Source organism: Azolla caroliniana, unplaced genomic scaffold (assembly GCF_043228905.1).
Source record: "Azolla caroliniana isolate FFs.n. ecotype wild unplaced genomic scaffold, voAzoCaro1.0.p SCAF_7, whole genome shotgun sequence".
Taxonomy (NCBI): Eukaryota; Viridiplantae; Streptophyta; class Polypodiopsida; order Salviniales; family Salviniaceae; genus Azolla; species Azolla caroliniana.
Genome location: NW_028230442.1, coordinates 6,351,947 through 6,377,350, shown reverse-complemented (window position 1 = coordinate 6,377,350; position 25,404 = coordinate 6,351,947). Strand labels below are relative to the sequence as shown.

Here is a 25,404-nt window from a genome sequence, read left to right as displayed (position 1 = left end):
AGAGTGCAATATTTTTAAATGGCGGGGTATATTATGTGCATAACCATAGCGATTCATGAGATCTTATAGTTTCTCTCTCTCTCTCTCTCTCTCTCTAGTTTGTTGGATCAGCATGGTTTACACCATACCATCTATTTGTCATAAATATGTTTGAGAACCAAAGTTCGATCTCGAAGCCGGGAGGTAGGCCTTACCTCGGAACAGATTGTAATCAAAAGTATGGTCGCATCTATCTCTAAGGAGATCCTCAAAGCTCCCTGACACCCCCCCCCAATCATGTTCCTAGCTAGTTTGGTATGATGAGACATGGCTTCAACCCACCAATCATATCATATCATATCATATCATGGTATGGGTCCTGGGATGCATGCATGCATGGATGGATGGATGGATGGCTCCCTAAGACCCTGCATTTCTCAAGTTGCTCTTCTCTCTCTCTCTCTCTCTCTCTCTTTCTCTCTGGTTGCTGATTCCCATTATGCAGAGCTTGTTGGAAGCCAAGTGCTGTTGCCCATTCACATCCTTCCCCCCAATAATTCTTAGCGCTCATCTGCAGATGCAGAAATGGATCCACCACTCTGCTCCTCATGACCCACTTTGCTCTCTCGCCCTTACAACATCTCCACCTCACCACCGCCCATCATCGCTCTCCATCTCCGGAGCTTCGCCGCCTCGTTCCATCGTCGTCGCTCTGGCTGTCATCGGATCAAGCCACCATCATCAGGAACCTCGGAAGAACCCTGTTGGCAGTGGAAGCAAAGCATGGGTCCACTTCATCGGTATCGGTGGGGCAGGCCTCTCTGCCCTTGCATTTTTTGCATTGAAACAGGTAACAGTGGCATCACTCTACATGTGATGAAATAATGCCTGACATTTGAGTCACTTCATTGATTGACAACTCGTAAAACGATTTAACAAAGGAGTAAAAATAGAACTTATGAACTGGGACACATTCTGTGCATTGAAAGAGATAAAGAACACGTCAAACAAGAAAAGATTGCCCATGAAATTTGATATATTGAATGCTTTGAAAGAGGTATACAAGAAGCACTTCGGAGGAGAGAAATTGCCTGAAATTTGTGTCATTCTACGGATAGAAAGCAAGTAAAAATATTTCAATTAAGAAGAAAAAACCCCGCATAAAATATGAGGCATTCTATGCATTGAATGGAACAAAGTAATAAAGGAAAAAAATCAACCCTAAAATTTGAGAACCCAACCTTATCCTCCCTTGCATTGCATGCATTGAAACAGATCATACACTTTCAAAGGAAAAGAAAAAAGCCTTTGTAAAATTTGAGGACCAAGCCTTAATACTTACCCTGCCTTGCATTCGATGCAATGTGAGCGAAATATGTAAAGTTTTATGGAAATACATATAATTATATAGTTACGGAATCAATTCTGTCAACAATGTGAACATCGAAGGACAAAAAGTCACGGAATGTAAAAATATGCATTTTTTCTATAGGGATTGAAAGTTAGTGGTTCTGACATCTTGTGGAACCCAAAACTGGAGGATTTGCAAAGAGCTGGAGCAATTGTATATATTGGCCATCGAGGATCTCAGATTCATGGAGATGATGGGAAACTACCTGATCATGTTGTTTTATCATCTTGCATTCCATGCACCAATGAAGAGCTCATCCTGGCACAAGAATTGAATATTCCCATGTCAGTATCTAATGAGCTGCCCAGATTCAATTACCACCATTTTATGCATGCAGGAAATTTGTGGGAAATGTACATTAAGTAGAAAAGTGATCATTTCTATTGGGAATATTCTATAGAAAAGTAGAACAGTAGAAACATCTGATGGAAAGATGAAAGTGCAAGACTGTTGAAGAAGGCATGATAATAAGGAAGGTAAAATGTATGGGGGAACTATCAGCTTCTTCTTTGAATGGATTTGGAGAAGGATAAGGGATCCTCTTCAATCTTGGTTGATAACACCTACACCTTCCAAACAGTACAGTGGAAGAGCTTGGAGTATTGAATCAATAGGTATCTGGGCAAGGAAACAAAAAAACATTGAAAAATGATTTGAACTGGAGTAGAGCTTCTTATCCTTGAGTATCAATGGATCGTGCTGCATACAATATTTTGTATAGCATAACATTAATATTATTGGGGCTGTATTCTTCTGTGCAGTCATAAGAGAGGTTCGTGGCTCGCGAGACTCACGTGCAATTACGATCTTATTGCTATTAGTGGAACCCATGGTATGACTTACTGTCCTCTTTCATACAGGAGCAGACCTTGTAGTTATTTTGGATGTCAACAAAAGTAAGATTTCCATAGGGATGGAAGATCTTGAAAGTCTTTTACATCATGAAGAAAATAATTTAGGCAAGATCGAGGATTGTAGTACATGCATCATTTTTTTGTCCTCTATGTTGAACTTCATATTGCATAATGGATACTATCCAAGCGTTACCGTTTTCAGGAAAGAGCACAACTACTGCAATGGTTTCTATGGTATTAAAGGAGATGGGCAATGACATATCGGCTCTTGTAGGTGCAAATGTGTCACAGGTATGGAGGCTTGGGGTGAAGCATGATGTACACATGTGTTTATATTTAATGAAACTTTGATGTAAAAAGGGCAGTAACGTGTTTTTGTGTAAGAAGTTATTTTGTTTGTGCCTCTCTATTTGTAGAAAGTGTGACGTACTTGAGGATGTTGAACTACTGTTGTTCTATTACTGCATGTGGGCCATTTGTCTCCTTCGACATTTCTTGATTCCAAATTTCCAAGTTATATGTGTGAATAGAAAGAAAGATATATTAATGAATTTTAGGAGGCCAAAATGGCCCATGAAACTGAACAACAGATGACATCTTAAAATGTTGTCTCATCTTTGGAAAAACAAACCAAAATAAAGTGTCGCATGTAGTAGCTAAGCACTTCAAAACACGTCCAACATGGGCCAATTCAAGATGGAAAGCTCTCTGAAGCAAGGGAAACACCGTCAGTGCTGAGTGATAATGAAAAGAAATGAAAAACAAATTTCTCTCTCATGGATGTGGAACCTTTTTTGAATGTTTGAAATTTTTAGCTTCTTATTTGTAATTTTCTGTCATTTCAACATGTGCTCAGGTGGAACAACCTACACCTTTTGGTAGCTGATTTGTGCAGAGCTCACATGGTCTTTCTAATCTAGGTTCTCTCACATAGTCTCAACTCATGATTGAGATCTTTACGGTTCAAAATCTATAGCAAAGGAAATAAGGAGTTACACTTCCAGCCAATCATTAGTCACGCTTTAGGGTGACTGTGCACCCAATGAGATATATGCTTGGTTACAACCTCACAAAAGATGCACTCTGTAAACCATCGGATCTATATTGTGCAATGCCTTTGACACTCTGCTTTTTCATGAGGTAGAACTTGCTCTTAGTTTATTTCATGTTACGATGTCACCTCCTTTTATTTTCTCTCCTTTTGTTGTGTTGTAATTATTTGGAACATGACACAACGTTTTTGTCCTCCATAGAGACATTAGTTCAATCTTTTTCTCTGTGATAATTTTTCAAATATATCTTATCTGAATGCATAGAAAAGAGGGTGAATTTCTTGAAACAAGGCAGTAATAGGCAAGATTCTCTGAGAACATCAAGGGAAATCCACAAGTCAAGCCGAAAACATGGCCAAGCTTGACAAGAAGTGTGATCTACCTCTGGTCCAAGGAGAAATATTTACTTTGGTGTTCATGAGGCATAATGACCTAATAACAAACATCATTTGAAGAACAAAGTTTTCATGCCCATCATGCATTTGGTGGGGCTTGAACGCCCAACCTGAATAGCCCAAGATTTACTGTGAGATCATTATTTTGGATCCCTCTTATACATATATCAGAATTAATAAGGTTGATTTACACACATGTACTTGTTTTGAAAGGAAACTGATAGGACACATGAATTTCCCAAAATAAATATTATTTTCTTGACTTTTATAACCTTAACTTTAGATTACTCTGATCGCTTTTGCAATTTTGTAGTTTCCAGGAGGTGGGGGTGTACTGTATGGAAATGGAAAGCTGTTTGTGCTAGAGGTAAACTAACTTTGCTTGGACTTACAACACAAATTAGTATATATACTAAAATCATGAAGCTTTCTTTCTTGTAATCATTTGGCATTATATCCTCTCTTTAGGTTTTGTTTTATTTTTATTGAGGATTGGTATCCATCTGCTATTATTTTGCAATTTCTTTGTTGTTGTTGCATTTATGAGCTGAGAAATATCTCATCTTATAGATTTACTGTTGTATTAATGGAAAATATGATGATGTGTGCAATGTTTTCTTTTTTATTTGGTTGCAGGCAGATGAGTATGATGGCTGCTTTTTAAACTTATCACCTTATGTGGCTTTAATTACTAATATTGAATGGGAACACGTTGACAAATTTCCAAATGAGGTACATAAATCTGCAATATGATGTTGGTGCTACCGCAATGCAACTGGAAGCAAACCATTTCTTGAGTGAATTACCATTGCAGGAAGCTGTAGTTAATTGCTTCAGAAGATTTGCCATGTGTATAAGAGCTGGTGGCACAATGATTTTTTGCGGGGACAAGTATGTTTTAAATGTGTTTGTAACAGCTGTACCAAATGTTTTTACTTTGGGAGATGAATGGTGTTTGTTTGTCCTTGGTGCAGTGCTGCCGCCAGGTCTGTAGCAAACAATATGATGGGAGAAATATCTACTCCTAAGGATGGATTGGGTTCAATAAAGAATACTACTAGACTTAACCAACTTGTTTCATATGGCCTGCGGGATGGAAATATGTGGCAGGCAGTTATGCTTGAAACTAATACAGCTGGTGGAACGGATTACTTCGCTGTGAGAATCCCAACATATCGTTAAGTATTAATTACTGTTCTGCCTTTAATAGTGTCATTGACATTCTATTTGCATCTTGCCAAAATTGTTGGTACATGTGATTGGTTGTAGCCAATGGCCAGGAGTCTTTGTGAGAATGGATTATGATGTGGTGTTAAGCTATGTCATTAACTTCATTGATTCAAGAAGTTTCAATTCACTAGTCACAAAATTATAGTTTAAATGTGAGATTTAAATGATGTATAGCTGTAAAAATATTTGTTTAGTTTGTTGTAACAGCAATGCTAAAGAGAAGTAAACTGTGGATCTTGGAATTTTCCTCGTAAGTGATTATGGTAGTACTCCAATTGACAAATCTGATGAGAGTTGTTTTCATCAATCTTTTTGGCATTGCAGACTTGTAATGGTGAGGTAATCACGAAAGTTGAATTGAAGCTGCCAGGTGTTCATAATGTCCTCAACTCTTTAGCGGTATGTTCTTCTTCCACTCTAGACACATGGACATTTCCTTCTTGTTGTATATTCGTTCTTTTCCTTTTCAGATCCCCATTCTTTTATCATTAGTGTTTGTTCCTTCTTTCACGTGCAGAGATCCCATCCATGGAAAGAATACAAAATACTATAATAAAATAGTACCTATACAAAGTGCACTTTCATTATCATTCTCACATCACAACTATCCCCAATGGAACTTAAGAGGATCTCCAAATCTCTCCCTTACTAGAGACATCCTTAGTTGATTATCATGATTCTTGATTTTCTGAATGGTCTACTACACAAAGAAAGGTCTGCAACTGGTGTTGAATTTATATGTGATGTCAATAGGTTTCAAGTAGTTTGAAGTATAATAGAGATATGTTAACGATTCTTGATTTTCTGAATGGATCACTAGTATGTTATCTGAACAATGTGAAAAGGAGATGGCTTCTTTTCAAATGAGATTGCTATCCTGTATTTAGGATTTCCTTGACTTATTCTTTATGCTGTAGAACAAGCAATGAATTCCTAAATTCAAGACTTCAATCAAATGCATCAGTATGTTTATCAATTGCTGAATCTGTGATGCTAATTGGTAAATATTTGTTCCAATTTTAGATTTCAATGTGCACAATCTCATTTCACAGGCGATTGTTACTTCAGCAGTGCTCTCAACTGAAACAATAAATGATGCCAAACCATCACACAAAGCTCAAAGAGAAGCTGCAAAAGCTGCCAGCAGGTCACTTAAAGCCTTTGTTGGTGTTCAGAGACGATTTGAACTGATTGGCGTGGGCAGAGGGTTCCAGCTTTTTGATGATTATGCTCATCATCCCACAGAAATACTTGCTGTTGTAGAAGCAACGAGAAAGAAATTTCCTAAGCAACCTCTATGGCTAGTCTTTCAACCTCATACATACAGGTACTGATCATATTTTTCTTTGTAAAAGCAGCCAATAAAAGATGTGTATATGAGTTGGTCATGCATTCCAACATTTTTGTGCAAGTTCCGTGACTAAATGTTTACCTTGGGAAATGTTGATTCCAGCCGACTTGTCAAACTTCTTGATGATTTTGCCTTTGCATTGAGTAAGGCTGATCATATTATCATAACTGAGGTGACAATCACTACATGCTGTCTATATATATGTGTATGTTTAAATTATATCTAGCAAATCTTTTGATTTATCTTTTATTTGCAAATATAGATATGGATATTTCATTCTTCATACATAAGCAATGAGCATATGTAAAAATGTAAAAAATGGCAAACAAAATTGCCAGATGAGATGGTGGATTGATGTAAAATAGTTATTTCAAGTTTGGCAAATCAGATAAAGGGACAAAAGAAAGAAAATTATTTGTGCTTGGCAGGTGTTCTCTGCAAGGGAGAGCAATGCCTGGGGAGTAAGTGGACAAGATTTAGTAAATCGTATTCATGGCCCTCCAGTGGTTTATATTCCACAAATGGTAACATTTATCTTCCAGTCTTAGCACTAACTTCTGAGTTTATAAATGTTCTCACATGGAGGTGTATGCCATGTTCGGAGATAGAATGATATTTGCACATATATCAAGACAAAGCTAGCTATGGTTCTACAAGATGAGGTTATTGTGTTCACATTGGGAGCAGGTATATTTTTCTTCTTTTGATTATCCTATTATTCTAAATATAAGTGTTGTATCATATGAAAATTACGATGGTTATGGCTGGTGTCTTGCAGGGGATATCCGGAGTGTTGGATTAAAGCTTATGCAATCTCTTTGCAATGGAGTGTGTTGATGTACAAATAAATACAAATAATCGATGGAGGATGGAATTCTAATCGTTGTGATTGTGATGGAATTATCATCACATTGTTAATTACACCTCAGGTGGAGAAAAAGTGGTTGATGTGATGTGATGTGTATCAAGGAGATATATCTATCCTTTACATACATGTTGTAGGAGAAACCATAGGCCCTTACTTTAACCACATAATATAGCATACATTATGTATTTAGAGTAAGGGCCCGTTTGTGTTATAAGATTGTTAATGCAATGCAATATGCACATTTGATAGAATATTGTGGTTAGGATGAACCATCGAACATAATTAGGCCTGTTCATGCCCCAAACATTCATCTTGGAAATACAATTATTCCAAGGCATTTTGTAACACTAACAATCATATTAAAGACACTAACTAACTGATGACATAAAAGAATCAGCGTGTCATGAGAAAGAAATGGACAATCATTATCAATATAATTAGTAGACTAATTAAGGTTTGATGCAAAAAGTATTGCAATATTGGGTGCGATCCAATGTGACCATCACCCCTTTTTTGTGTAAATTATTAACCCTAAAATAGCAAGTGAACTGAAGTAAAATTTGCTTGATTTTACTTGATGATTTATGCTTAATGCTTTTGACTTTACAACGCCAGCTTATAAACCCATGTGAGTATCTCCCACCTTTTGTATGAATTATTAACCTTCAAATAACAAGTGAACAAACTTTGTTTTCATTTTTGTATAGTGTGATATCAGAGTGCTATTTACCATCAGAATACAATTAAATTACAAATAAATAGCATTTTTAACATGAAACAATCATGAGCATATAAAGCAAGAACTACCTAAATCTGCTTGTATGAGTCAAGAATCATTCATATTCTCTAATGAGCCAAGCTCATGGCAATAGTGAATATTTTCCTACTCCAAAGAAAACACAAGATTTCCTTACCACACATTTTAAACTTCCTTTGACAATTGTTTCATCTACAAAACACAACAAAAATTTCAAATTTACAGCTACAATTGATTGAAAAACCAAGGTATTTAGTGAAACCAAAACTTCCTTTTACAGCATAGCATATGATTATTACTTATCTTAAAGGCCTACATACTTAATTTCTTCTTCTTCTTTTGGTAAAGTACACAATTATATTAATTGTATGTAAAATCCACTTAGGTACAACACTTCTTAGTCTCCTGTACCTATCATATGCCTATGTAGGGAGAGGGACGTCATGTATTGCCATTAAAAAACTTGAATATGCATTTGAGGAAATGATCCCCACATGCTCTAACATCCAAAAATTCCACATTAGGATACCTTTTAGCTTCTTTATATAGGTTTTCACCCCATGTCTATTATCAAACATGAAAGCATTACACATATTCCAATTGTGTTATAAACCCCAATAACGTAAAAATTGGAACAATATCTCCATCTCATCATTTGAACCATTTTGAACATATTGAGAAAAAACCCATTGTTGAGGTCTCAAACAACAAGTTAAAACTTGCCAAATGTCCAATAAGTACTTCCAAATGGTACACACTTTAGGACATTTAATGAACCTATGTGTACTATCCTCTAATGGAACGGTGCAAAAGAATCAAGTGCCAAACCCTACTCGTCTCTTTTAAGGCCTACATACTTAATTTCTAGCAATGCAGGATACTGCTTCTCAAAGTTCAGCAAATATTCGCAAAGAATATCCACATGAACATTAAAAAAACAGGTCATTAACATGTGAGAAATTGCATGGGAGCTAATAACAAACATGATAGTATTGCCAGGATGAAAACCTAAATAATAGATACAGATTTAAGTGCATTGCCCAAAATTCTAGCACACTACAAATGCAGACCATATAGTATGAAGGTCCTGCAACCAGACAGCTGCCCAAAAGATTGCAACCTCAAGATCCCATGGTAAAAAACTAACTAGTCAAGAAAGCTAAAATTGACGAAGAGTAAACAGAAGCGAGGTTTGCGTCACCAAAATCACAAGATTAATATTGGATGACTTTATCCTTTCTATAAATATCATGTGTGAACAAAAATTTCTCACATCTTATTTATTTCTCTGTTGGTTAACATGTGTGCATTAGTATTACATACATGTATGTTGATCGATTGTGTTAAGAGTTCTGAAGTTTGCTAAGCCAAAAAGGTTTGCAGAATCTATATTACTTTATAAAAGAACTCTGCCATAAAAAGTTATCCATGATATCTAAACGCCTGTGAGTATCTATCTAGTAGGGTTTTGATTGCTGTCTCCGCTTGTTTCAATGTCTCCACTGCATGGCCAACTTCAAATGACAAACGTTGAACATTAAACTGCATTCAAAATATGACGTTGGTTATTTTCTCTTTATGATATGAGGGAAATATATGAATGCTACATATATATTATTGTCAGTGATATTAGCTTATGAGGGAAATACAAGAATGCCAGCAACCTTTTGGTTTTCAATCTCCGTATATCTTTACCCAAAAAATAAAAGAAAAACGAAAACCAAAAACAAGTTTGCATATGTCGTACAAACCTGGGCTCCTTGCCGAACCCGGATGTCGATACCTTTGCTATCTATGGAGATTAATGCAGCATCATCTAATTCACACTCCTTTGAGAGCACATCTCTAAGATGTCTTGAAAATTTTGCATTTAATTCCTGCTGCCAAATAGAAATATGAGCAACAAATATGCAAATATAGCACATACCATCTAATAAAGAAGTAATTAATGACTACATTACAAGCATCATCACACCTTTAATGTTTCTTCTGCTCCATTGGCAGCAATAATATCAGGCTGTGCATTCTCGAACTCCTTGACATCTACCCATGCAACAGTTCCAAATCCTCCTATGAAATAAATGTCACTACGAGACAAGATAATGAGTGTCAAGACTAATCTATAAAACATGGTAATCAGAACATGTCAATACTGCCAACCTAAAGGATTGCATTCGGTAGTAATAAAAATTTCCCCACTGTTGAGTTGCACCTTGTTGATGTTTTGCAGTGTATTTCTTGTGTGCCCAATCCTGTAAAGAGGGGCAAAAACATAAAAAACTTTGTAAAGAAAATCACAACATTGTCATATACCCATGACAGGAAAGAGAAACTCAATACTGCTATGCTCTAGACTCTCCAGTGTAGTTAAACTGGTAGCTTGAATATCCACGCAAAAGTCTAGGCCATAGTGGGGATGTTAAAGAGCTTATCTTAACCTTTGTCTTCTCAAGAGTATTGTCACATGAGGGTTAATGAAACTTCACTTACGCAGGCTAACATTCTGGTAGAAGAACTCACTACACACAATAGTATGTGCATTCAAAGGTTAAGTTTTCCAAGGTTCAAAGGACATAGCTTGGATATACTGTGCAAGCAAATGATTCACATAAACCATGGATACCACACTGCCTCAAGAAAGATTGATATCAGTCATTTAATTCTTCCCAATTTGGCATTGTCGAGGACCCAGAACACAAATAAATATCATAAATTGGCTGCTTTTGAAATACATTTCTCATTATGATATCACAATCCAAGTTTGAAGATATCTGAACCTCATGCATCAGTGACAATGCCTTGGACCAGGAGACAGGATAGATACTTGTAAATTGAAAAATGGTAACATTATCCTTTGTATCCACAGACCCTCAGAGCAATGCAACTTAGGAAGAGAATTTGCACAAAAATATATCAAGCAAAGGATGCAGCAATCCTCATTCCAATGTAATGGAATATTCATTTGGCATAAATGTGAAAACTTTATTCAGAGTAACCTCTATACTACCACAATTACATCTAGGTGCCTCTAAGATCTAGGAGATCAAAATCTTTCATGAAAACTACAGCCAGATAATGCAAATACAATTGAATGACATTAAATGGCTCCTCTCATGGAAATTTCATTTCATCAAGACTTGTATAATCATTTTAGCAAATTCCATGATTTGAAAGAACATCGAACCTGTTCCTCTGCTGAAAGGGGATATACATCACCAAAAATTGTAACTCTTGCATTTGAAAGCCCACTCCATCCAGGTATCTGATTAGCTCACATAAAAAGTAAACAATTATCTGTTTAAATTATTAATAAATGGGTTTGGCATCTGTAAGCTCAGAATACTAGACAACATAATTTACATAACTTGATGAACCAAGTACACAAGATAAGAAAAGGGATGTATGATATCCAAGCCCCTAATATCAAAATAAAAGGCTGTAAACTTTACGTCATGACACCAACAATCTCCAGGCGTTTATTCTATTTCTCTTTAAATACTCTTAAGTACAGCACCCATGAGCTTTGAGTATACATTCTACAATATTCAGGAATTTTATGTACTCAATGAGAATCTTGTGAGCATGAAACAATACCACCATGCTTTGTTAGTAAAGTCTACCTGGACTACTAGAGAACACCTGGGATCTTCTAGTAAATTCCTTGTATGGATTGCGAGTGGAGATAATGAAAATATTGGATCTATACAGCAACAGCGTTCAGTTTCAGTAGAGTAAAACATCAATGAGTTGCGATATAATCTAGTGAAAGTTACTTACGTCCAATTGAATCAACTGCAAAATCAACAAGAGATCCAAATGGGTATCCCCGTCGACGATGATGCATGCAAGACATAATAGTGCATAGATGGGCATAACGTGCCTGTTATGGTCAACAGAAACAAGGTTTAATTTGGAGGTTGTAATTGTTGTCATTTGCAACTAATTTGCTTAGCAGGGCACTTTACTTGTTCCATCAGATTTCGAACTGCAAGAGCAGGAGAAGGCAATCCATGTGATGATGTTGCGCTTTGAACTCCCCCAGAGATAGGGGTACGGAAAAGACCAACATGACCACTTCCACTCAAGGATCCTTGAATGGGCATTGCTGTTCCACCCCATTCCAATTCGGAGCTTTCAATTTCCTGCAAAACTTTCTCACTACTTTGTGAAAATTCTGGTTCAGCAGTGCCTTGACTAAATCCATTCAAGGAGCCTAGAATGGGCACTGCTGTTCCACTCAATTCCAATTCAGAGTTATCAATCTCCTGTGAATCATTTTCGGGATCCTGCAAACATTCTGGTTGGGTTGAGCATAAATTTAAACAATTTCTAAACTTAACAAAAAGATGGTTATGCTTGTGCGCAGCAAATCAGGGTTTCAATCCACTAGTAGGCAACAGAAGCAGGAAATATTTTGACCCCAATACATGTTAATACAAAGACCATCATCTGAGTCAATAAAGGCATAAATAACCAAACAGGCCATTGAAAAATAGAGTAGACTCAATGTCTCTATCAAAATGCACCTTCTCAGGCAGAGCATGTACCATATGTGAATCTGTCAGTTTAAGACATAGCTACGGACTGCTCAATTTTAGCATTCAGATTAATTCTAGATTTTTTTATTTTTATGGATGTTTAGCATGATGTAACATCTCAAAAGGAGCAACATTATAACTGAAATTTGGTTTTCTATGAATGGATTAGCATGCTGAAGCTCATATGCATAACAATAGAACCAACTAAGCATGAGGAACATAAATTGCATATTACACATAAACATTATCAGAATTTAAAATTTCAATAGCCATTTTAGTGAATCAGGGAAACTCTCTTAAACACTGATTGGTGTATCTTATAATACATGAACCCTAAAACCAAATCTGAAACTTGAAAACATGGAGTTCCTTTTCCCTTATCTTAAGCTTCGGAATCTTGATCCTTGACATAGTTGTTAAAAAAGGTGCATTATACATTTAGAATACGCTGAAGTATTCTATACATACTCTACGTTTAAAAAACTGCCATTTAAAAAAATTTCACGTATTCCACGTATTTAACAAGTATTTATCATTTCAAAAAAGTTTATTTTTAAAATTTTAAAATTTATTTTTCTTGAAAAAAAACACTTTAAATTTTAAGAAGTATTTAACATATTTTACAAGTATTCTGCATATTTAAAGTATTCTACATGTATTCCAAGTATTTAACAAATTTAACGTATTTTATCTGTAAAATACATACATATTCTAAGTATTTTTAAAAAAACGTTAGAATACTTAGCATTCGTATTCTACAACATTGATCCTTGAGATGGAAGTGACCCCCTTTTGATTTGCTCACTCCACTTCATCAATTTTTAGCTAACAGAAGGATCTCTTATTGTAAAAAAGTAACATACCCATTCTTCTAAATCCTAAACCATGTGCAAGAAAATCTAGATCAATTCTTCAAGATCCTGACTCCAAACCATATTCAAGGAAATTCATAGCAATTATTTTAGATCCTAAACCCTGAACCTTAAATCCAAAACCACGCAAATGCATACCAATTCTCTGAACCTTGGAACCTAAAACATGAATATGCAAATGCATTACAATTTTTCTAAACTCCAAGCTTTAAACAATGCAAATGCAAAAGCATACCAATTCTGCTAAACCATGTGCAAGAAAATTCCCATTCTAAACCCTAAACCCATTAACCATGTGAAACAAATAACTATGTCCAAGAATGTAACAATTCTTCTAAACCCCTAAGTTTAATTAAGCCTAGATCCCCAAACCATGGTCAATAAAATTGATAACAATTCTTCTACACTCTAAACACAAAATCACACAAGCAAACCAAATTTTCTACAACCAAAACCAAAACCATGTTCAAGCATATATGCATTGATTCTTCTAAACCCTAAAACGATTAACTGAATTAAAAAAAAACACATAGAACTTAAACCTGAAACCTGAAACCATAAAAATACACACCTAACCATGTGCAAGAAAATACACCATCCTAAACCCACTAACCATGTGCGAGAAAATAGATTAAATTTACACCTTGAACCCTGCACCATGAAAATGCATACAAATTCTTCTAAACCAGAAACCATGAAAACACATACCAAATTCTAAACCCCGAAACCATGAATGCATCAATTCTTCTAAACCCATAACCATGAAAATACACACCAATTCTTCTAGACCCTAAATTCTAACACCTAACCCACGTGGAAGAAATTCTAAACCCCTAAACCATGAATGCATCAATTCTTCTAAACCCATAACCATGAAAATACACACCAATTCTTCTAGACCCTAAATTCTAACGCCTAACTCATGTGGAAGAAATTCTAAACCACTAAACCATGAATGCATCAATTCATGAAAACACATACCAAATTCTAAACCCCTAAACCATGAATGCATCAATTCTTCTAAACCCATTACCATGAAAATACACACCAATTCTTCTAGACCCTAAATTCTAATGCGTAACTCACGTGGAAGAAATTCATACTGCTTCTTCTAAAACCACTAAACTATGTCCAAGTAAAGGCCTTCAACCATGTGCAAGGAATGTATACCAACCTAAACCCTAAACCATGAGCAAGAAAATGCATATCATTTCTTCTAGACACTAACCCCTAAACCGCATATACTAAGATACATAACAATTCTCTATCTTCAAGCAAGCAGAGAAGTTAGAAGAGCAGTAGTACCTTAAGCACTCCATTTCTACTGTTTCCAGTAGCTGGAGGTTCTCCTGATTCAGCCACGTCTTTAAACGAGGCTGGAGCTCTGAGAAGACAACATCGATCTTGGATAGACTGATGGTGGAGACGGGTGCCCCGGGTATGGATTAAAGGCGAAGCGAACGAAAGAGAGGGAGGAGAAGAAGGGGAAGGGGAAGGGGAAGAAGAGGGAATGGAGAAGAGAGGAGGAGTGGTAAAGTCGATGTTATGCAGAGCCGCCATGGCGAAGGTGTGCTTTCCTTCTTTTCTTTTCTTTTCTTTTCCTTCTGTCTCTGCAGAGCAGAGCAGAACAGAGCAGAGCAGGGGTGCTCTGTGGAGTGGAATGCTGACGTGGCAAGTTTTCAAAATGAACCTCTTCTCCTTCTTCTTCTTTCTTCTTATTCTTTTTGTTCTTCCGAAGAACCTCATATTTATTCCGGACCATCAACAAGCTCGACAAGAGTTAGAGGAAGAACGACATGATCCGGGATCAAGAAATATTGAGATGAACGTCAATTTCGTTGATTCCTTCATAAGATTATGTATCGATCAAGATGAATAATCCATCTCTCATTACATGGTCTGGTGGGGCTTTACATTACTCTGTAATAGTCGTACATGATCCCCCCCCCCCCCCCCCCCATCTCAAAACTTACGTCCTTCTAGTGATGATTTGTGATTATGATGATCTACAAGTTTATTATTTGTTTGCTTGAACATCATGTAAGTGGTGAGAAAGAGTTGTATGAATATCTTAGAGTCGGAGTAGATGATTCTCCAAAATGGGACTTTGTTGAGATTTGTGGATGTTCAAGCATCGTCCAACAGGCATGGCATCCCTTGTTGGAAAAGAAAGAAGTATATTTGATGGAAGAATTATTGTGAGCATACTCCAGGAAGTGAACATGGGAAACCCAATCATCTTGATGGTAATCAAAGGTGGTAGAGCGAGCATATCATTAGGGGGAGCATTGTGGTGTGTTGGGGGAAACATTGTGGTGTGTAGGCTCTACATTCAAGCTTTCTGAGACTAAGATATTTGGCTTTTGGCTTAAGGGTTTTGTCTCAACAATTATGCAGATTGTAAGGTGAGGGAATTCAAGAGCCACCCTTGTTCCAAAGGATACAATCATCAACAATTGCTCCGGTATCAACCAAAGTTGACAAGGGGACCATTCAAATATGATAACGTTGTGTGCTTGACCTTGCCACTATGTTTATGGGGTGGACACAACCCTCACCCCTTGAGCTTGGCTCGGATGTTCCATAGATTCGTCTCCAGCTATGCGGCTTGTGCATTAGATTTCTTTTATTAAGTGCTCTTGAGTTTCAACTTACTCTTGATGACAAAACTAGCAGATCCTCTCCATCGAGATTTTGTAACATGCAAGCGCCACTTGTTTCCATAATCTAGGTCACTATGTAGGGTCCTTCTCCCCAAATCTTGAGCTTCTTTCTATGCCATTGAGGGAAAATTGAAGAACCACTCATTCTCATGTCGAGCTTTACAATTTTCTTTCTCTGAACGCAAGGCATGAAATATTAGTACTTGAGTTTCCGTTATTGATTCCAAGTTTTCTAAATGAGAGGGTAGGAGGTCTCCATCTCATCTCTCTTGAACAATTATGTGTACGGTAGGTTCAAGGAATTCCATTGATGCAACAACTTCTTTTTTGTGTCCACTTATGTCAATTACCTACTTTGAAGCAAGTTTGAACTGCTCAAAGTGTCGTGTAGCTTGTGGTTTTAGTTTGATCTTGATGAGGTCACTATATTCGTGAGGAAACATAGAATCTTATCCGAGCTCTATGATTGGCCATTGCACCTAGGGTAGCAAGGCAAATTCTTCTAACGGACAACCATGAACTCACCTAGGATGTGGGTTATGACTTCATTAACGAAGTGAGACCCTCAATTGCTTACTAACACTAGGCGGTAGATAAATCTCACTATCATGTTCTCATAGTGTTTTAGGTGGAAACAATCAACATGTATGTGATTACTTCCTTTCCGTACATTTATTTTAAAATCAAACTCTAGGAGATCACAATTGCATCATGAGATCCTTCATGCATAACACATTTTATTGATTGGGTACAATTCGGTTTAGTGGCCCATGTAAAAGCAAGTGGCAAGCAAGATGGTAATGCCTAAAATTCTTGTCCTCATATATAATTTCCAATAGCCTCATGCTTTGTTGTGGACAAAGTTGGGGATTGACGAAGGGTATAGGAAAGTCTTGTTTTCTGTCTCTTGGTTGAGTGAGGATTGCCCTAACAACAACGGGCAGAGGCATTTGTGTGGACATGAAATTCCTTGTCCCAATCTAGTGACCTCAAAAATTTTAATGCCTTGGGGCATTCTTTTGTCCACTTTAACACTAAGTTAAGCAATGAATAGAGAGGTCCAATTTTCTTAGAAAACATTTTTTTGAATCTCATACAATACCTTGCATAGCCTATAAATCCTATAGTATTTCTCCTTGGTCAATGGGTGCATCTCTAGTATGAGTTTCACTTTAGCTTCTTCATAAGAGGATAATGTCCTATGACATTACGCAGAGTCAATGTTTAATGGGTTTGGGAGAGTCAATACTACTCGCTTCGCTCAAAGTTCATACTGAATCATTGAAGACATGCATCCCATGTCAAATTGGAATAAATTTTGTCAATGTATGATTCCACCCTGTTCCTTAGGTTTGAGATGAAAGTGTGGTATGTGCCCTTTTGGTACGTGCTTAGGGCACTTGTAAGCTCACATGACATTTATCTATAAGATAATGTACCAAAAGCAATATTGAATGTCATTTTATCTTGATCATTAGGGGCTACAACTAATTGGTTGTAACTAGAGAAACCATTGATGAACTTGTACATTTCTTTGCCCACAAATGCTCAATAGATGAGATGGGTAATTGTCACAAATAGTGGCCACATTGACTCTATGGAACTCAACACATATTCGGATCTTACCATTATGTTTTGGGACAAGCATTATAGGATCTATATCCTTGTGGTGGTTTGTTCAATGGGGTGGTATATTGTTGTCTTTGTCGATTGACACAAAGAGTCGGGCATCTTAATCACTAAGTCGTCCTATCAAGAAGACTATGGTTGGAGATGGAATGTTTGCCGACTATGATAATTGCTTACTCAGAACATCACACAACTGTTAATTACTCGGACTTGATTAATAAAATTATAACATAAGATCTTGATCGATTGATAGTTATAAATATAATCTATGTAATAGAGAAACGAATAAGATCATCCAACACTGAAAGTACTCTAACTACCAAAATTATATTAATAAACCAAAACAGACTGATGTTGATACAATGCTCTCGGCCCCTTTTTATAGGCGACCTGAGAGACATTTCCAAGATAATACACTTGCCTGTTTGGCAAGAACCTACAATTACACGTTCGATGTTACTGCGTCCTCATTGTCCTCTTGTTCACCTTCTTGCCGATGGTGTTCCCTTTCGTAGGCGTCGAGCTCTAAAGTAAAAGGTGAAAATAGAAACAAACAAAATTAAGCAAGAAAATAAACCGAATGATTAGCAAGCTAATCATTATGTTGTTTTTAAGTGGGCGAAAATTAAAAAAATAACCACCCAAACAGAAAGTAAAGCAGAACACACTAAGCACTCACTCAAATTTAAGCGAGAAAATAAAAATTAGAAATGAATCTTCTCCTCAACATGCCTAAACCCCTTAGGTTACCCTCTACCTTACACTGTTATGATGATCACAATGTCCTCTTTCTTGGCATATTTGCCCCTCCCGAGGTAGGTAAAATTTACCATGGGATCTTATGGAAAGCTCACCAACAACTTGAAGCATCGGCCTTAGAATCCCTTCCAACAATGCCAAAAAGATTTATCATCTCGAGGTGTATCCATCAAGTGCATGTCTTCGTACTGTAGGAGTTGAATTTCTACATTGTTATTGTAGGCCAGGGCAAGGGGTCCAAACCAACATACACCCTATTCATGGCGAGTCAAGTGAGAGTGGGTGTTGATCACCCCCAACCAACTAACCTTACCTACCCTAATCTTGCTCACCTCTCTTGAATGTAATAACCTCCTTAACAAGCTCATCAATGCTTGACGTAGGTTTATAAAGTGTTAAGTACGTATGCAAGTAAATAGATAAAATGGGTTGTGTTACGCATGGCAGGTTGTTGTTTGATTAGAGCTAGATGCAAATTGTAGAAAAATTTGTCTATTGGAAATCATAGTCCAATTTACAGGATATGACGCAATTGATTTGTTATTCAGTACATTGTTAATATATTTGGATTTCATGGATCATTTTTGTTCACTTAAGTGAATGGGGAAGATGTATTTTAGATTTGGAGACATGCGCAAAAGCACTAAGATTCTCCTAGAGTGTTTGCAAAAAATGGGTAGGGATGTGCTTTCGAACTCTATACCAGACAAATCAAAACCTTCAACACAATCTACCCCTTCGTAACCTTTATAAATAACATCCTCGCTAGAAATTTAATGATTCGGATTGGAGAGGCACATGATGGTGCTACGATGGTCCTTGTGTAGAGACATGGGTGTTGGTGACTAACTTTATGTTACCTTTTTTTTGTGTTATTTGTTTTTGGAAGATATGATACCATTCATGGCAAAACCTAGATTCCAACATATTAGGTTTTGGTTGATTGATTATTAGATCTTGGATGCACATTGTAGATAAATTTGTCAAATGGAAATGTTGTTAGGTCAATAAGAAGTAGGAAATCTATATGAACGATGATGGTTCCATTGTGAAAACTTATGGAGAAAAATAGTTTATTTTTTGTTTACGATAATACATTTACAAATAGTAGGAAAATAGCTGATAAGAAAGTTTGAAAATCTGGTTAGGTTTAACGAGAGAGAAGTAGGAAAATTTCCGATTGGGGTGAAAAAGTTTTGCATTTGCCCAAACGGTATGCGCTCGAGTATATATGCTATATTGATAGTTTTAGTTTTTTTTTGTTTTTGGTCGTAGCCCTTGGGGGGTGCCAAATTCCAATGGGTTAAAGATGGTGATGAGTGTTTTGGGTCTTTCTTTCCTTCTTTCGGTTTGTTTGTTTGTTTTTTTTTCAATTTCAAATTTCACTATATTTTTGTTTTTTGGTTAATAAAACATGGCTAAAACAAGAAAAAGGGTTAAAAAAAAGGGGGACCCAAAAGGAAAGCGTTTCTATTGACCTAAACCCTAAACCCTAAACCCTCAATAGTTATTTTAAATAGTAGTTGGCGTTATTACGTATGTATCAGTATGTATGCCCAAACAAAGCAGAACCAAAAAAAAAAGTTGTGATTGGGGTAGAGCAAGTACACGCGTCCGTACCGAAGTGTACGTACACGTGTCCGACACTCTGAGGAGAGAGAGAGAGAGAGAGAGCAAATGATGAGAGAGAGAGAGAGAGGACGCCCTTAGAGGGCGCTGAGAGGGCAGGGAGGCGGGCGGCGGCGGGCGGCGGTGGCGATAAGAGGATAGAAAATGACGACGTGGCCTCCCTCTCCGCCGCAAAAGCGCCGCCTCGCCCCTCCTCTTCTTTTTTTGATCTTCCCCCTTCTTCTTTCTTCCTTCCTTCCTTCCTTCTTTTCTTTTCTTTTCTTTCTTCTGCTTCCGACGACTCAAAATCGCTTCGTACCTTTTCTCGACCCAAATTTCTTTTTTTTTGTTGCTTTTTTTTTTTTTTTCTCTCCTCATTGATTGATTGATTGATCCCATCCGCCGCCGCCAAAGAAGCTGATCTGGAGAACATTGCCGAAGTTCCGCCCTCTTCTTCTTCTTCTTCTTCTTCTTCTTCCTCTTCCTCCTCCTCCTCCTCAGACAAGAAGCGGAAGAATGACCACCAGGCGTCCGACGCCGCCGCCAGGGGACACACTAGAGATTGCCGATTTACTGCTTGTAGGCTGAATGATGGTAATGATGATGATTATGGCGGCGGCGGCGGTCCTGCTGCCTCCATGTTTGCCGCAGCCATGCAACCTCCCGGCGGCGGCGGCGGCGGCGGCGGCGGCCATGTCTATGACCCCTTCCCTCTAGCCGCCCATCATTGGAGCAGTAGCTGGACATGGCCCCTGCCTGCTAGCTCCAGCAGTCTCGCGTTGGCTGATGGCCTCCGCGGCGGCGGCGGCGGCGGCCATGAGCTTTTCCCGCCTCCGCCGCTCAGCTGCCAGCCACCCTCCTCCTCCTCCTCTGCTTCCGCCATGTCTCTTGATCTGCTGCCGCTGCTCACGCCGCCTTCTGCCGCATCTCTGCTCCCCCAAGGTCTTTTCTGGCCACATTCCCACTTTAGGATAAAACCATTCGTTTCATATTTTGGCAAACGCCTCTAATAAATTTTATTTTCCACAAAAATATAATCATACAATTATATACATATATACATATACATATATATATGGTCCGATCACAACCTCTGCTGCTGGAGTTCCTATATATATATATATATATATAATTTTGCAATTGATTGCAATGATTTCTTTTTTTTCTCTGTGTTTTTTTTTTTTTTTCTTTGTGGTCTTCTTGTCTGTTCTGTAAAATGTTGTTTTGACGGTTGGAGAGGCGAATGCAGGCTTGTCGGGGCGCGATCAATCCATGGGGAGACTGCCGTCCTGCAGTAATGCGGTTGAGCAGGAGGCAGAGTCTAGGACGACGACCATCGATCTGGCTCTGCAGGAGCACCCTTCGGCAGTGGCTCTTGGCGGCCCATTAACAGACTGTCCAGCACCGCCACCGCCATCACAGGTTATGCACAAAGATGCCTTGACCATTCATAGCCGTGGCGGTGGCGGTGGCGGCGGAGCCACCTTGCTCGATGGCCCGCCGCCGCCGGCCAGAAAAGGGAGGTACAGAGGCGTACGGCAGCGGCCCTGGGGGAAATGGGCGGCTGAAATCCGCGACCCTAAGAAAGCGGCGAGGGTATGGTTGGGAACGTTCGACACGGCGGAGGCGGCGGCGGCGGCGTATGATGAGGCGGCCGTCAGGTTCAGGGGCTCCAGGGCCAAACTCAATTTCCCGGATAGGGCTTCCGAGCTCTTGAAGGCAATGCAGAGCTCCACGGTGGTAGGTGCTACAGCTGCCCCAGCTCCTGTAACGCACAGCTTTTATGCACATTCGGCTCCGCCATCGCTGCTAGACTTGCCGTTCGGAGCAGGCGATGCAGGGAGAAGGTATATGATGATGATGCCTCCTCCTCCGCCGCCGCCTCCAGCAGATGATCTGTTTAGGGTTCCGAATTATTACAGAATACCCGCTTCCACCGGCCAAATGCTCCCCGCTCTTCTTCCGGCAACACCACCTGCCGCCGGCGGAAACAGCAGTCTGATCCAGCCCCTCCCTCCTCCTCCTCCTCCTCCTCCTAACATCCAGTTCCATCCGCAGCTTAATGTGCCGCCATGTATTACTCAGCCGATCAGCTATGGAACGCTTGCTCGCGATCTTACACTACAGCCCCCAGCGCTGCTGCAGCCGATCCCCAGGTTCCCTTATCTCAACATCCCAAACCTAGATATGGCATGGCAGCAGCAATCTGGGGCTAGAACAGATGAGGATGGTAATACCCCGCACGCAGAGCCTGTGATTTGTTGGGCGTCTCCTGTGGGCCATGAGTTCACACAGCAGAGGAGGCCTGGGCAGGATAACAGCATCGTGGCGGCGGCCCCGCAGTCGCATGCGCTTGGCGGTTATAGTAGCCCCTTCTACCCGTTGTCGAGGGGTGTAGCCGCCGCCGCCGCCGCCGATTACATCCCAAGCCCGCATATATACTACACGCCCAAAGGCATTCCATTCCAATTGCCTGCCGCCGCCGGGCCGCCCCAGCTACAGCAGGGGCGGCAACACCCCATGGGGATGGCTTTGGCCGGCGGTTTTTTAAAGCCCAGCTGCTATCCATCAACTCAATCCGTCCTTTACCCTCAGGATCTCCATCTATTTGGTCTTAATCAGGCCGTCGTCGGCGGAGGCGCCACGATGGCACCACCACCACCGCCACTACCAATGGAGGCGGTGGCGGCACCGGATGTCCGGATGAGTAGTATAGATGATAACGAAATCCTTGCGCAACTTCTTCGCCCGCATGAACATTCTACTCTGGGGCGGCCCACATCAGCTGGATTCCAAGGCGGTAATTCTAGCAGCATGCCTATAACATGGGTTGAGCAAGGTGGGTTTCATCCTCAGGAGCAGCAGCAGTATTTGGGCAGCGGTCCAGGAACATGGATGGACTGGATGCTTCCTCCGCCACCGGCCCCGGCCCCGGCATCGTCGGCCCATGATGCTGCGCAGGCGGCGTCGTGGCCGTATTGTATGGAGGATCTCTATATACAATCGGGGTGCGGGAGGGGGAGCTTGTCTTCGACTACGGGAGGTGGAGAAAGCTATACGGGCGGAATGCATCCTTCTTCTTCTTCATCGTCATCGCCTTCGTCTTCGTCGCCTTCTTCCCGGGCCTCGGCCACCGAGGAGGCGTGGTTCCACGTCAGCAACCCGAACCCAGGAAGCTTTCCATAGATTGATTAATCAGAAAAGGGAGTTGGGAAAGGAAAGAGGGGCACCAATCCAATGCTTGTTGGTTTGGTGTATAATCCAATGTTTGTTGGTGGTGTATTTGTATGTTGTTAACCCTAGACACACACACACACACACACACACTAGAGTATTTGAAGAGAGAGAACGTATTCATTTTCTTCAACATTTGTTGGTGGGTCCTCTCTAGGGGGCACACACCAATGATGTTTGCCTGCCCGCCCGCCCACCCTCTCGACACGACACGACACAAATATGGCCGCTTAAAGCTAAATAAGTGTACACTATGCTCAAGTGCCTTCGTTGCTTTGATTGTTAAGAGCTTGATCCTTACGATGATTTATTGCTTCTTATTTATCTACGTCCGACCCTCGTTTTAAGCCGAGGTCCATCCAATGACTTAGAGTTGCTCAGATTTCAATTCCTTATAACAACCCATCCTTGAAAGCCTATCTCTAAAAACTCTTTAACCTCTCCGACCCTCAAAGAATACAAAGATTTAGTTTGTCTTTTCTCACGTTCGAGCTTTATCTCATCACATGCCCCTAGATGGTGTGATGCCATTAGCCGATTGTGGATCATGTTTCTCGCCCGTGTTTTTGTGAAGTTCGCATGGTATTTGTTTGAAAGCTTGGACGATTTCACACCATATATACATATGTTGGAATCGAACTTTGTATTATGCAAATTCATAGTATATATTCATCCTCTTTCTTTACTCTCAGTTTAAACTTGGAGATTAGAAATACCCTCAAATCATCAGTCATTCTATTGCGCAACTAAGACTTGGTAAATCAAAGAAGACATGTTCGTATCTTCATTAATGCTCTATCATTGACACACAACCTTTTTTCACTCGATATTCCATGTGTATTTGATATCCATCAAGGTTATATATACATTCATTAATTCTTTGTTGTTGACTCATAAAACCTTTTGTCACTCAACATTCCAAGTGCATTTTATCACAACATTCACTGCTTCTTGGGAACCAGAAATGATGATCATAACATTTATGGTAAGTTTAGAATGAGAAATGGCTAGTGAAGGGCTTAATTTGTAATGCTTTGGTGATTATGTTTCCTAAATGGGGCTCAATTGCAGAAGCATATTAGGTGCTCCAAGAGTTTCTTTTTCCAACCTAGTCTCCTAGTTTACTCTACTTTTAGGCAGGAATCATTGAATTGTTCGGAACAAATGGAAGTTAGAGGGCATCTTCTGAAAGAGGTAAAATTATGTGGTGTTCTCACTACATGAACCCATTAAGGGATCATAATTGAAGAGTCTTAAATGGGATACACGAATATGATCAATATAGTTAAGAATTAGATGATTAATTAAGGGTTAATTAGTACCTAATTATGTGATTAAGTTAAGCGGAAGATTATTTGATATGCGTGTGTATGTGTGTGAGAGGAAGAGAGAGAGGAGAGATACAATTATGAATAACACAAGATGGGGGATGAGTAAACTAGAGTGTATATTATAAAACATCATCAAATACAAAGATACCCACAATGAGGTATATATACATCTCATGTGCAAAGGTGCACATATGTGAGTAGAATATAGGTACTAATGTGTAAGTCCTATATTAAATGTACTTAGGAGTGGAGGATCTAGAATATCCCACTTAAATACAAGGTCCCATTTAAGGCGTTATAGTCAACACGTCTAACTAGATTCTATTTAGGTAACTACGAAGTTACATGGTTGACTAACTAACTAAACTAAGTTGAGCTTGATCTCTCAACACGTTGTCGTGAAGATTCCGGGCCATAGGTGGAAACAATGCGAAATGCGCAGGAACACTGGTGTGCACGAGTGCACACCCCTAGTGAATCAAATAATGTAAGTACTAGGCATAGGTAGAAGGAGGTGTACTAGGTAGTTAAGGCATTTATAGGGATTCAGACATCACGTAAGTAGGGAGAGTTACGAGGAGAGGGAATCAGGGGGAAGAATCTAGGAAGGGAAAGCGACAGGTCATGAATGCTCTGTAACGGTGGCTCCTTGTGCTATAAAAGGGGCGACCTTTGACTGTTTTGGGGGATGTCGTCTGGAGAGGAGAAAGAAACAGGGAGGTAGTCGAGAGAAGAGAGGAGAAAAGAGACGGAGAGGAGAAAGGAAATAGAGACCAAAGAAGACGAGGAGTCCTACGACGGATCACCGGAAGGCGCTTCCCCTACTCGCGTCAAACGCTCGAGTGCTCCCGACCAGGGGATTGACCTTCTCTC

The 25,404-nt window shown here is 39.4% G+C and overlaps 3 protein-coding genes across 4 annotated transcripts; 2 read left to right on the top strand and 1 right to left on the bottom strand.

Moving 5' to 3' along the window:
* Positions 1-452: 452 nt before the first annotated feature.
* Positions 453-7,391, top strand: LOC147861709 (uncharacterized). Of its 2 annotated transcripts, XM_087322835.1 has the most exons (14): positions 453-829; positions 1,472-1,674; positions 2,152-2,222; positions 2,447-2,535; positions 4,005-4,058; positions 4,328-4,423; positions 4,506-4,582; positions 4,666-4,849; positions 5,246-5,320; positions 5,974-6,248; positions 6,375-6,444; positions 6,701-6,796; positions 6,881-6,959; positions 7,051-7,391. In XM_087322835.1, the coding sequence occupies exons 1-14, from the start codon at positions 479-481 to the stop codon at positions 7,107-7,109; spliced, it is 1,779 nt and encodes a 592-aa protein (XP_087178961.1). In that variant the 5' UTR covers positions 453-478; the 3' UTR covers positions 7,110-7,391. The 2 variants fall into 2 exon arrangements, 1 of the variants encoding a protein (XP_087178961.1); XR_015530046.1 differs by lacking the exons at positions 6,375-6,444; positions 7,051-7,391 and having other exon boundaries at positions 6,881-6,960.
* Positions 7,392-9,154: 1,763 nt separating this feature from the next.
* Positions 9,155-14,952, bottom strand: LOC147861708 (non-canonical heme oxygenase HOZ, chloroplastic-like). Its single transcript, XM_087322179.1, has 9 exons — positions 14,613-14,952; positions 11,863-12,183; positions 11,675-11,777; positions 11,518-11,597; positions 11,082-11,159; positions 10,058-10,149; positions 9,873-9,984; positions 9,649-9,774; positions 9,155-9,439 (listed from the first exon to the last, which is right to left on the bottom strand). Exons 1-9 carry the CDS (start codon positions 14,865-14,867, stop codon positions 9,320-9,322), a joined length of 1,287 nt encoding a protein of 428 aa, XP_087178305.1. The 5' UTR covers positions 14,868-14,952; the 3' UTR covers positions 9,155-9,319.
* A 6,286-nt stretch (positions 14,953-21,238) lies between these two features.
* Positions 21,239-23,209, top strand: LOC147861707 (uncharacterized). The gene has a single exon (XM_087322428.1). It carries the CDS (start codon positions 21,239-21,241, stop codon positions 23,150-23,152), a length of 1,914 nt encoding a protein of 637 aa, XP_087178554.1. The 3' UTR covers positions 23,153-23,209.
* Positions 23,210-25,404: the final 2,195 nt, after the last annotated feature.

Excerpts from the sequence above, each read along its gene's own strand:
- LOC147861709 (XM_087322835.1), top strand. The coding sequence starts at position 479 with ATGCAGAGCTTGTTGGAAGCCAAGTGCTGTTGCCCATTCACATCCTTC. Across the intron at positions 1,675-2,151 it reads CAAGAATTGAATATTCCCAT|TCATAAGAGAGGTTCGTGGC; the intron begins GTCAGTATCTAA and ends TCTTCTGTGCAG. Across the intron at positions 4,424-4,505 it reads TTGACAAATTTCCAAATGAG|GAAGCTGTAGTTAATTGCTT; the intron begins GTACATAAATCT and ends TTACCATTGCAG.
- LOC147861708 (XM_087322179.1), bottom strand. The coding sequence starts at position 14,867 with ATGGCGGCTCTGCATAACATCGACTTTACCACTCCTCCTCTCTTCTCC. Across the intron at positions 12,184-14,612 it reads GTAGAAATGGAGTGCTTAAG|GATCCCGAAAATGATTCACA; the intron begins GTACTACTGCTC and ends GAATGTTTGCAG. Across the intron at positions 9,440-9,648 it reads GGGTTCGGCAAGGAGCCCAG|TTTAATGTTCAACGTTTGTC; the intron begins GTTTGTACGACA and ends TTTTGAATGCAG.
- LOC147861707 (XM_087322428.1), top strand. The coding sequence starts at position 21,239 with ATGGGGAGACTGCCGTCCTGCAGTAATGCGGTTGAGCAGGAGGCAGAG.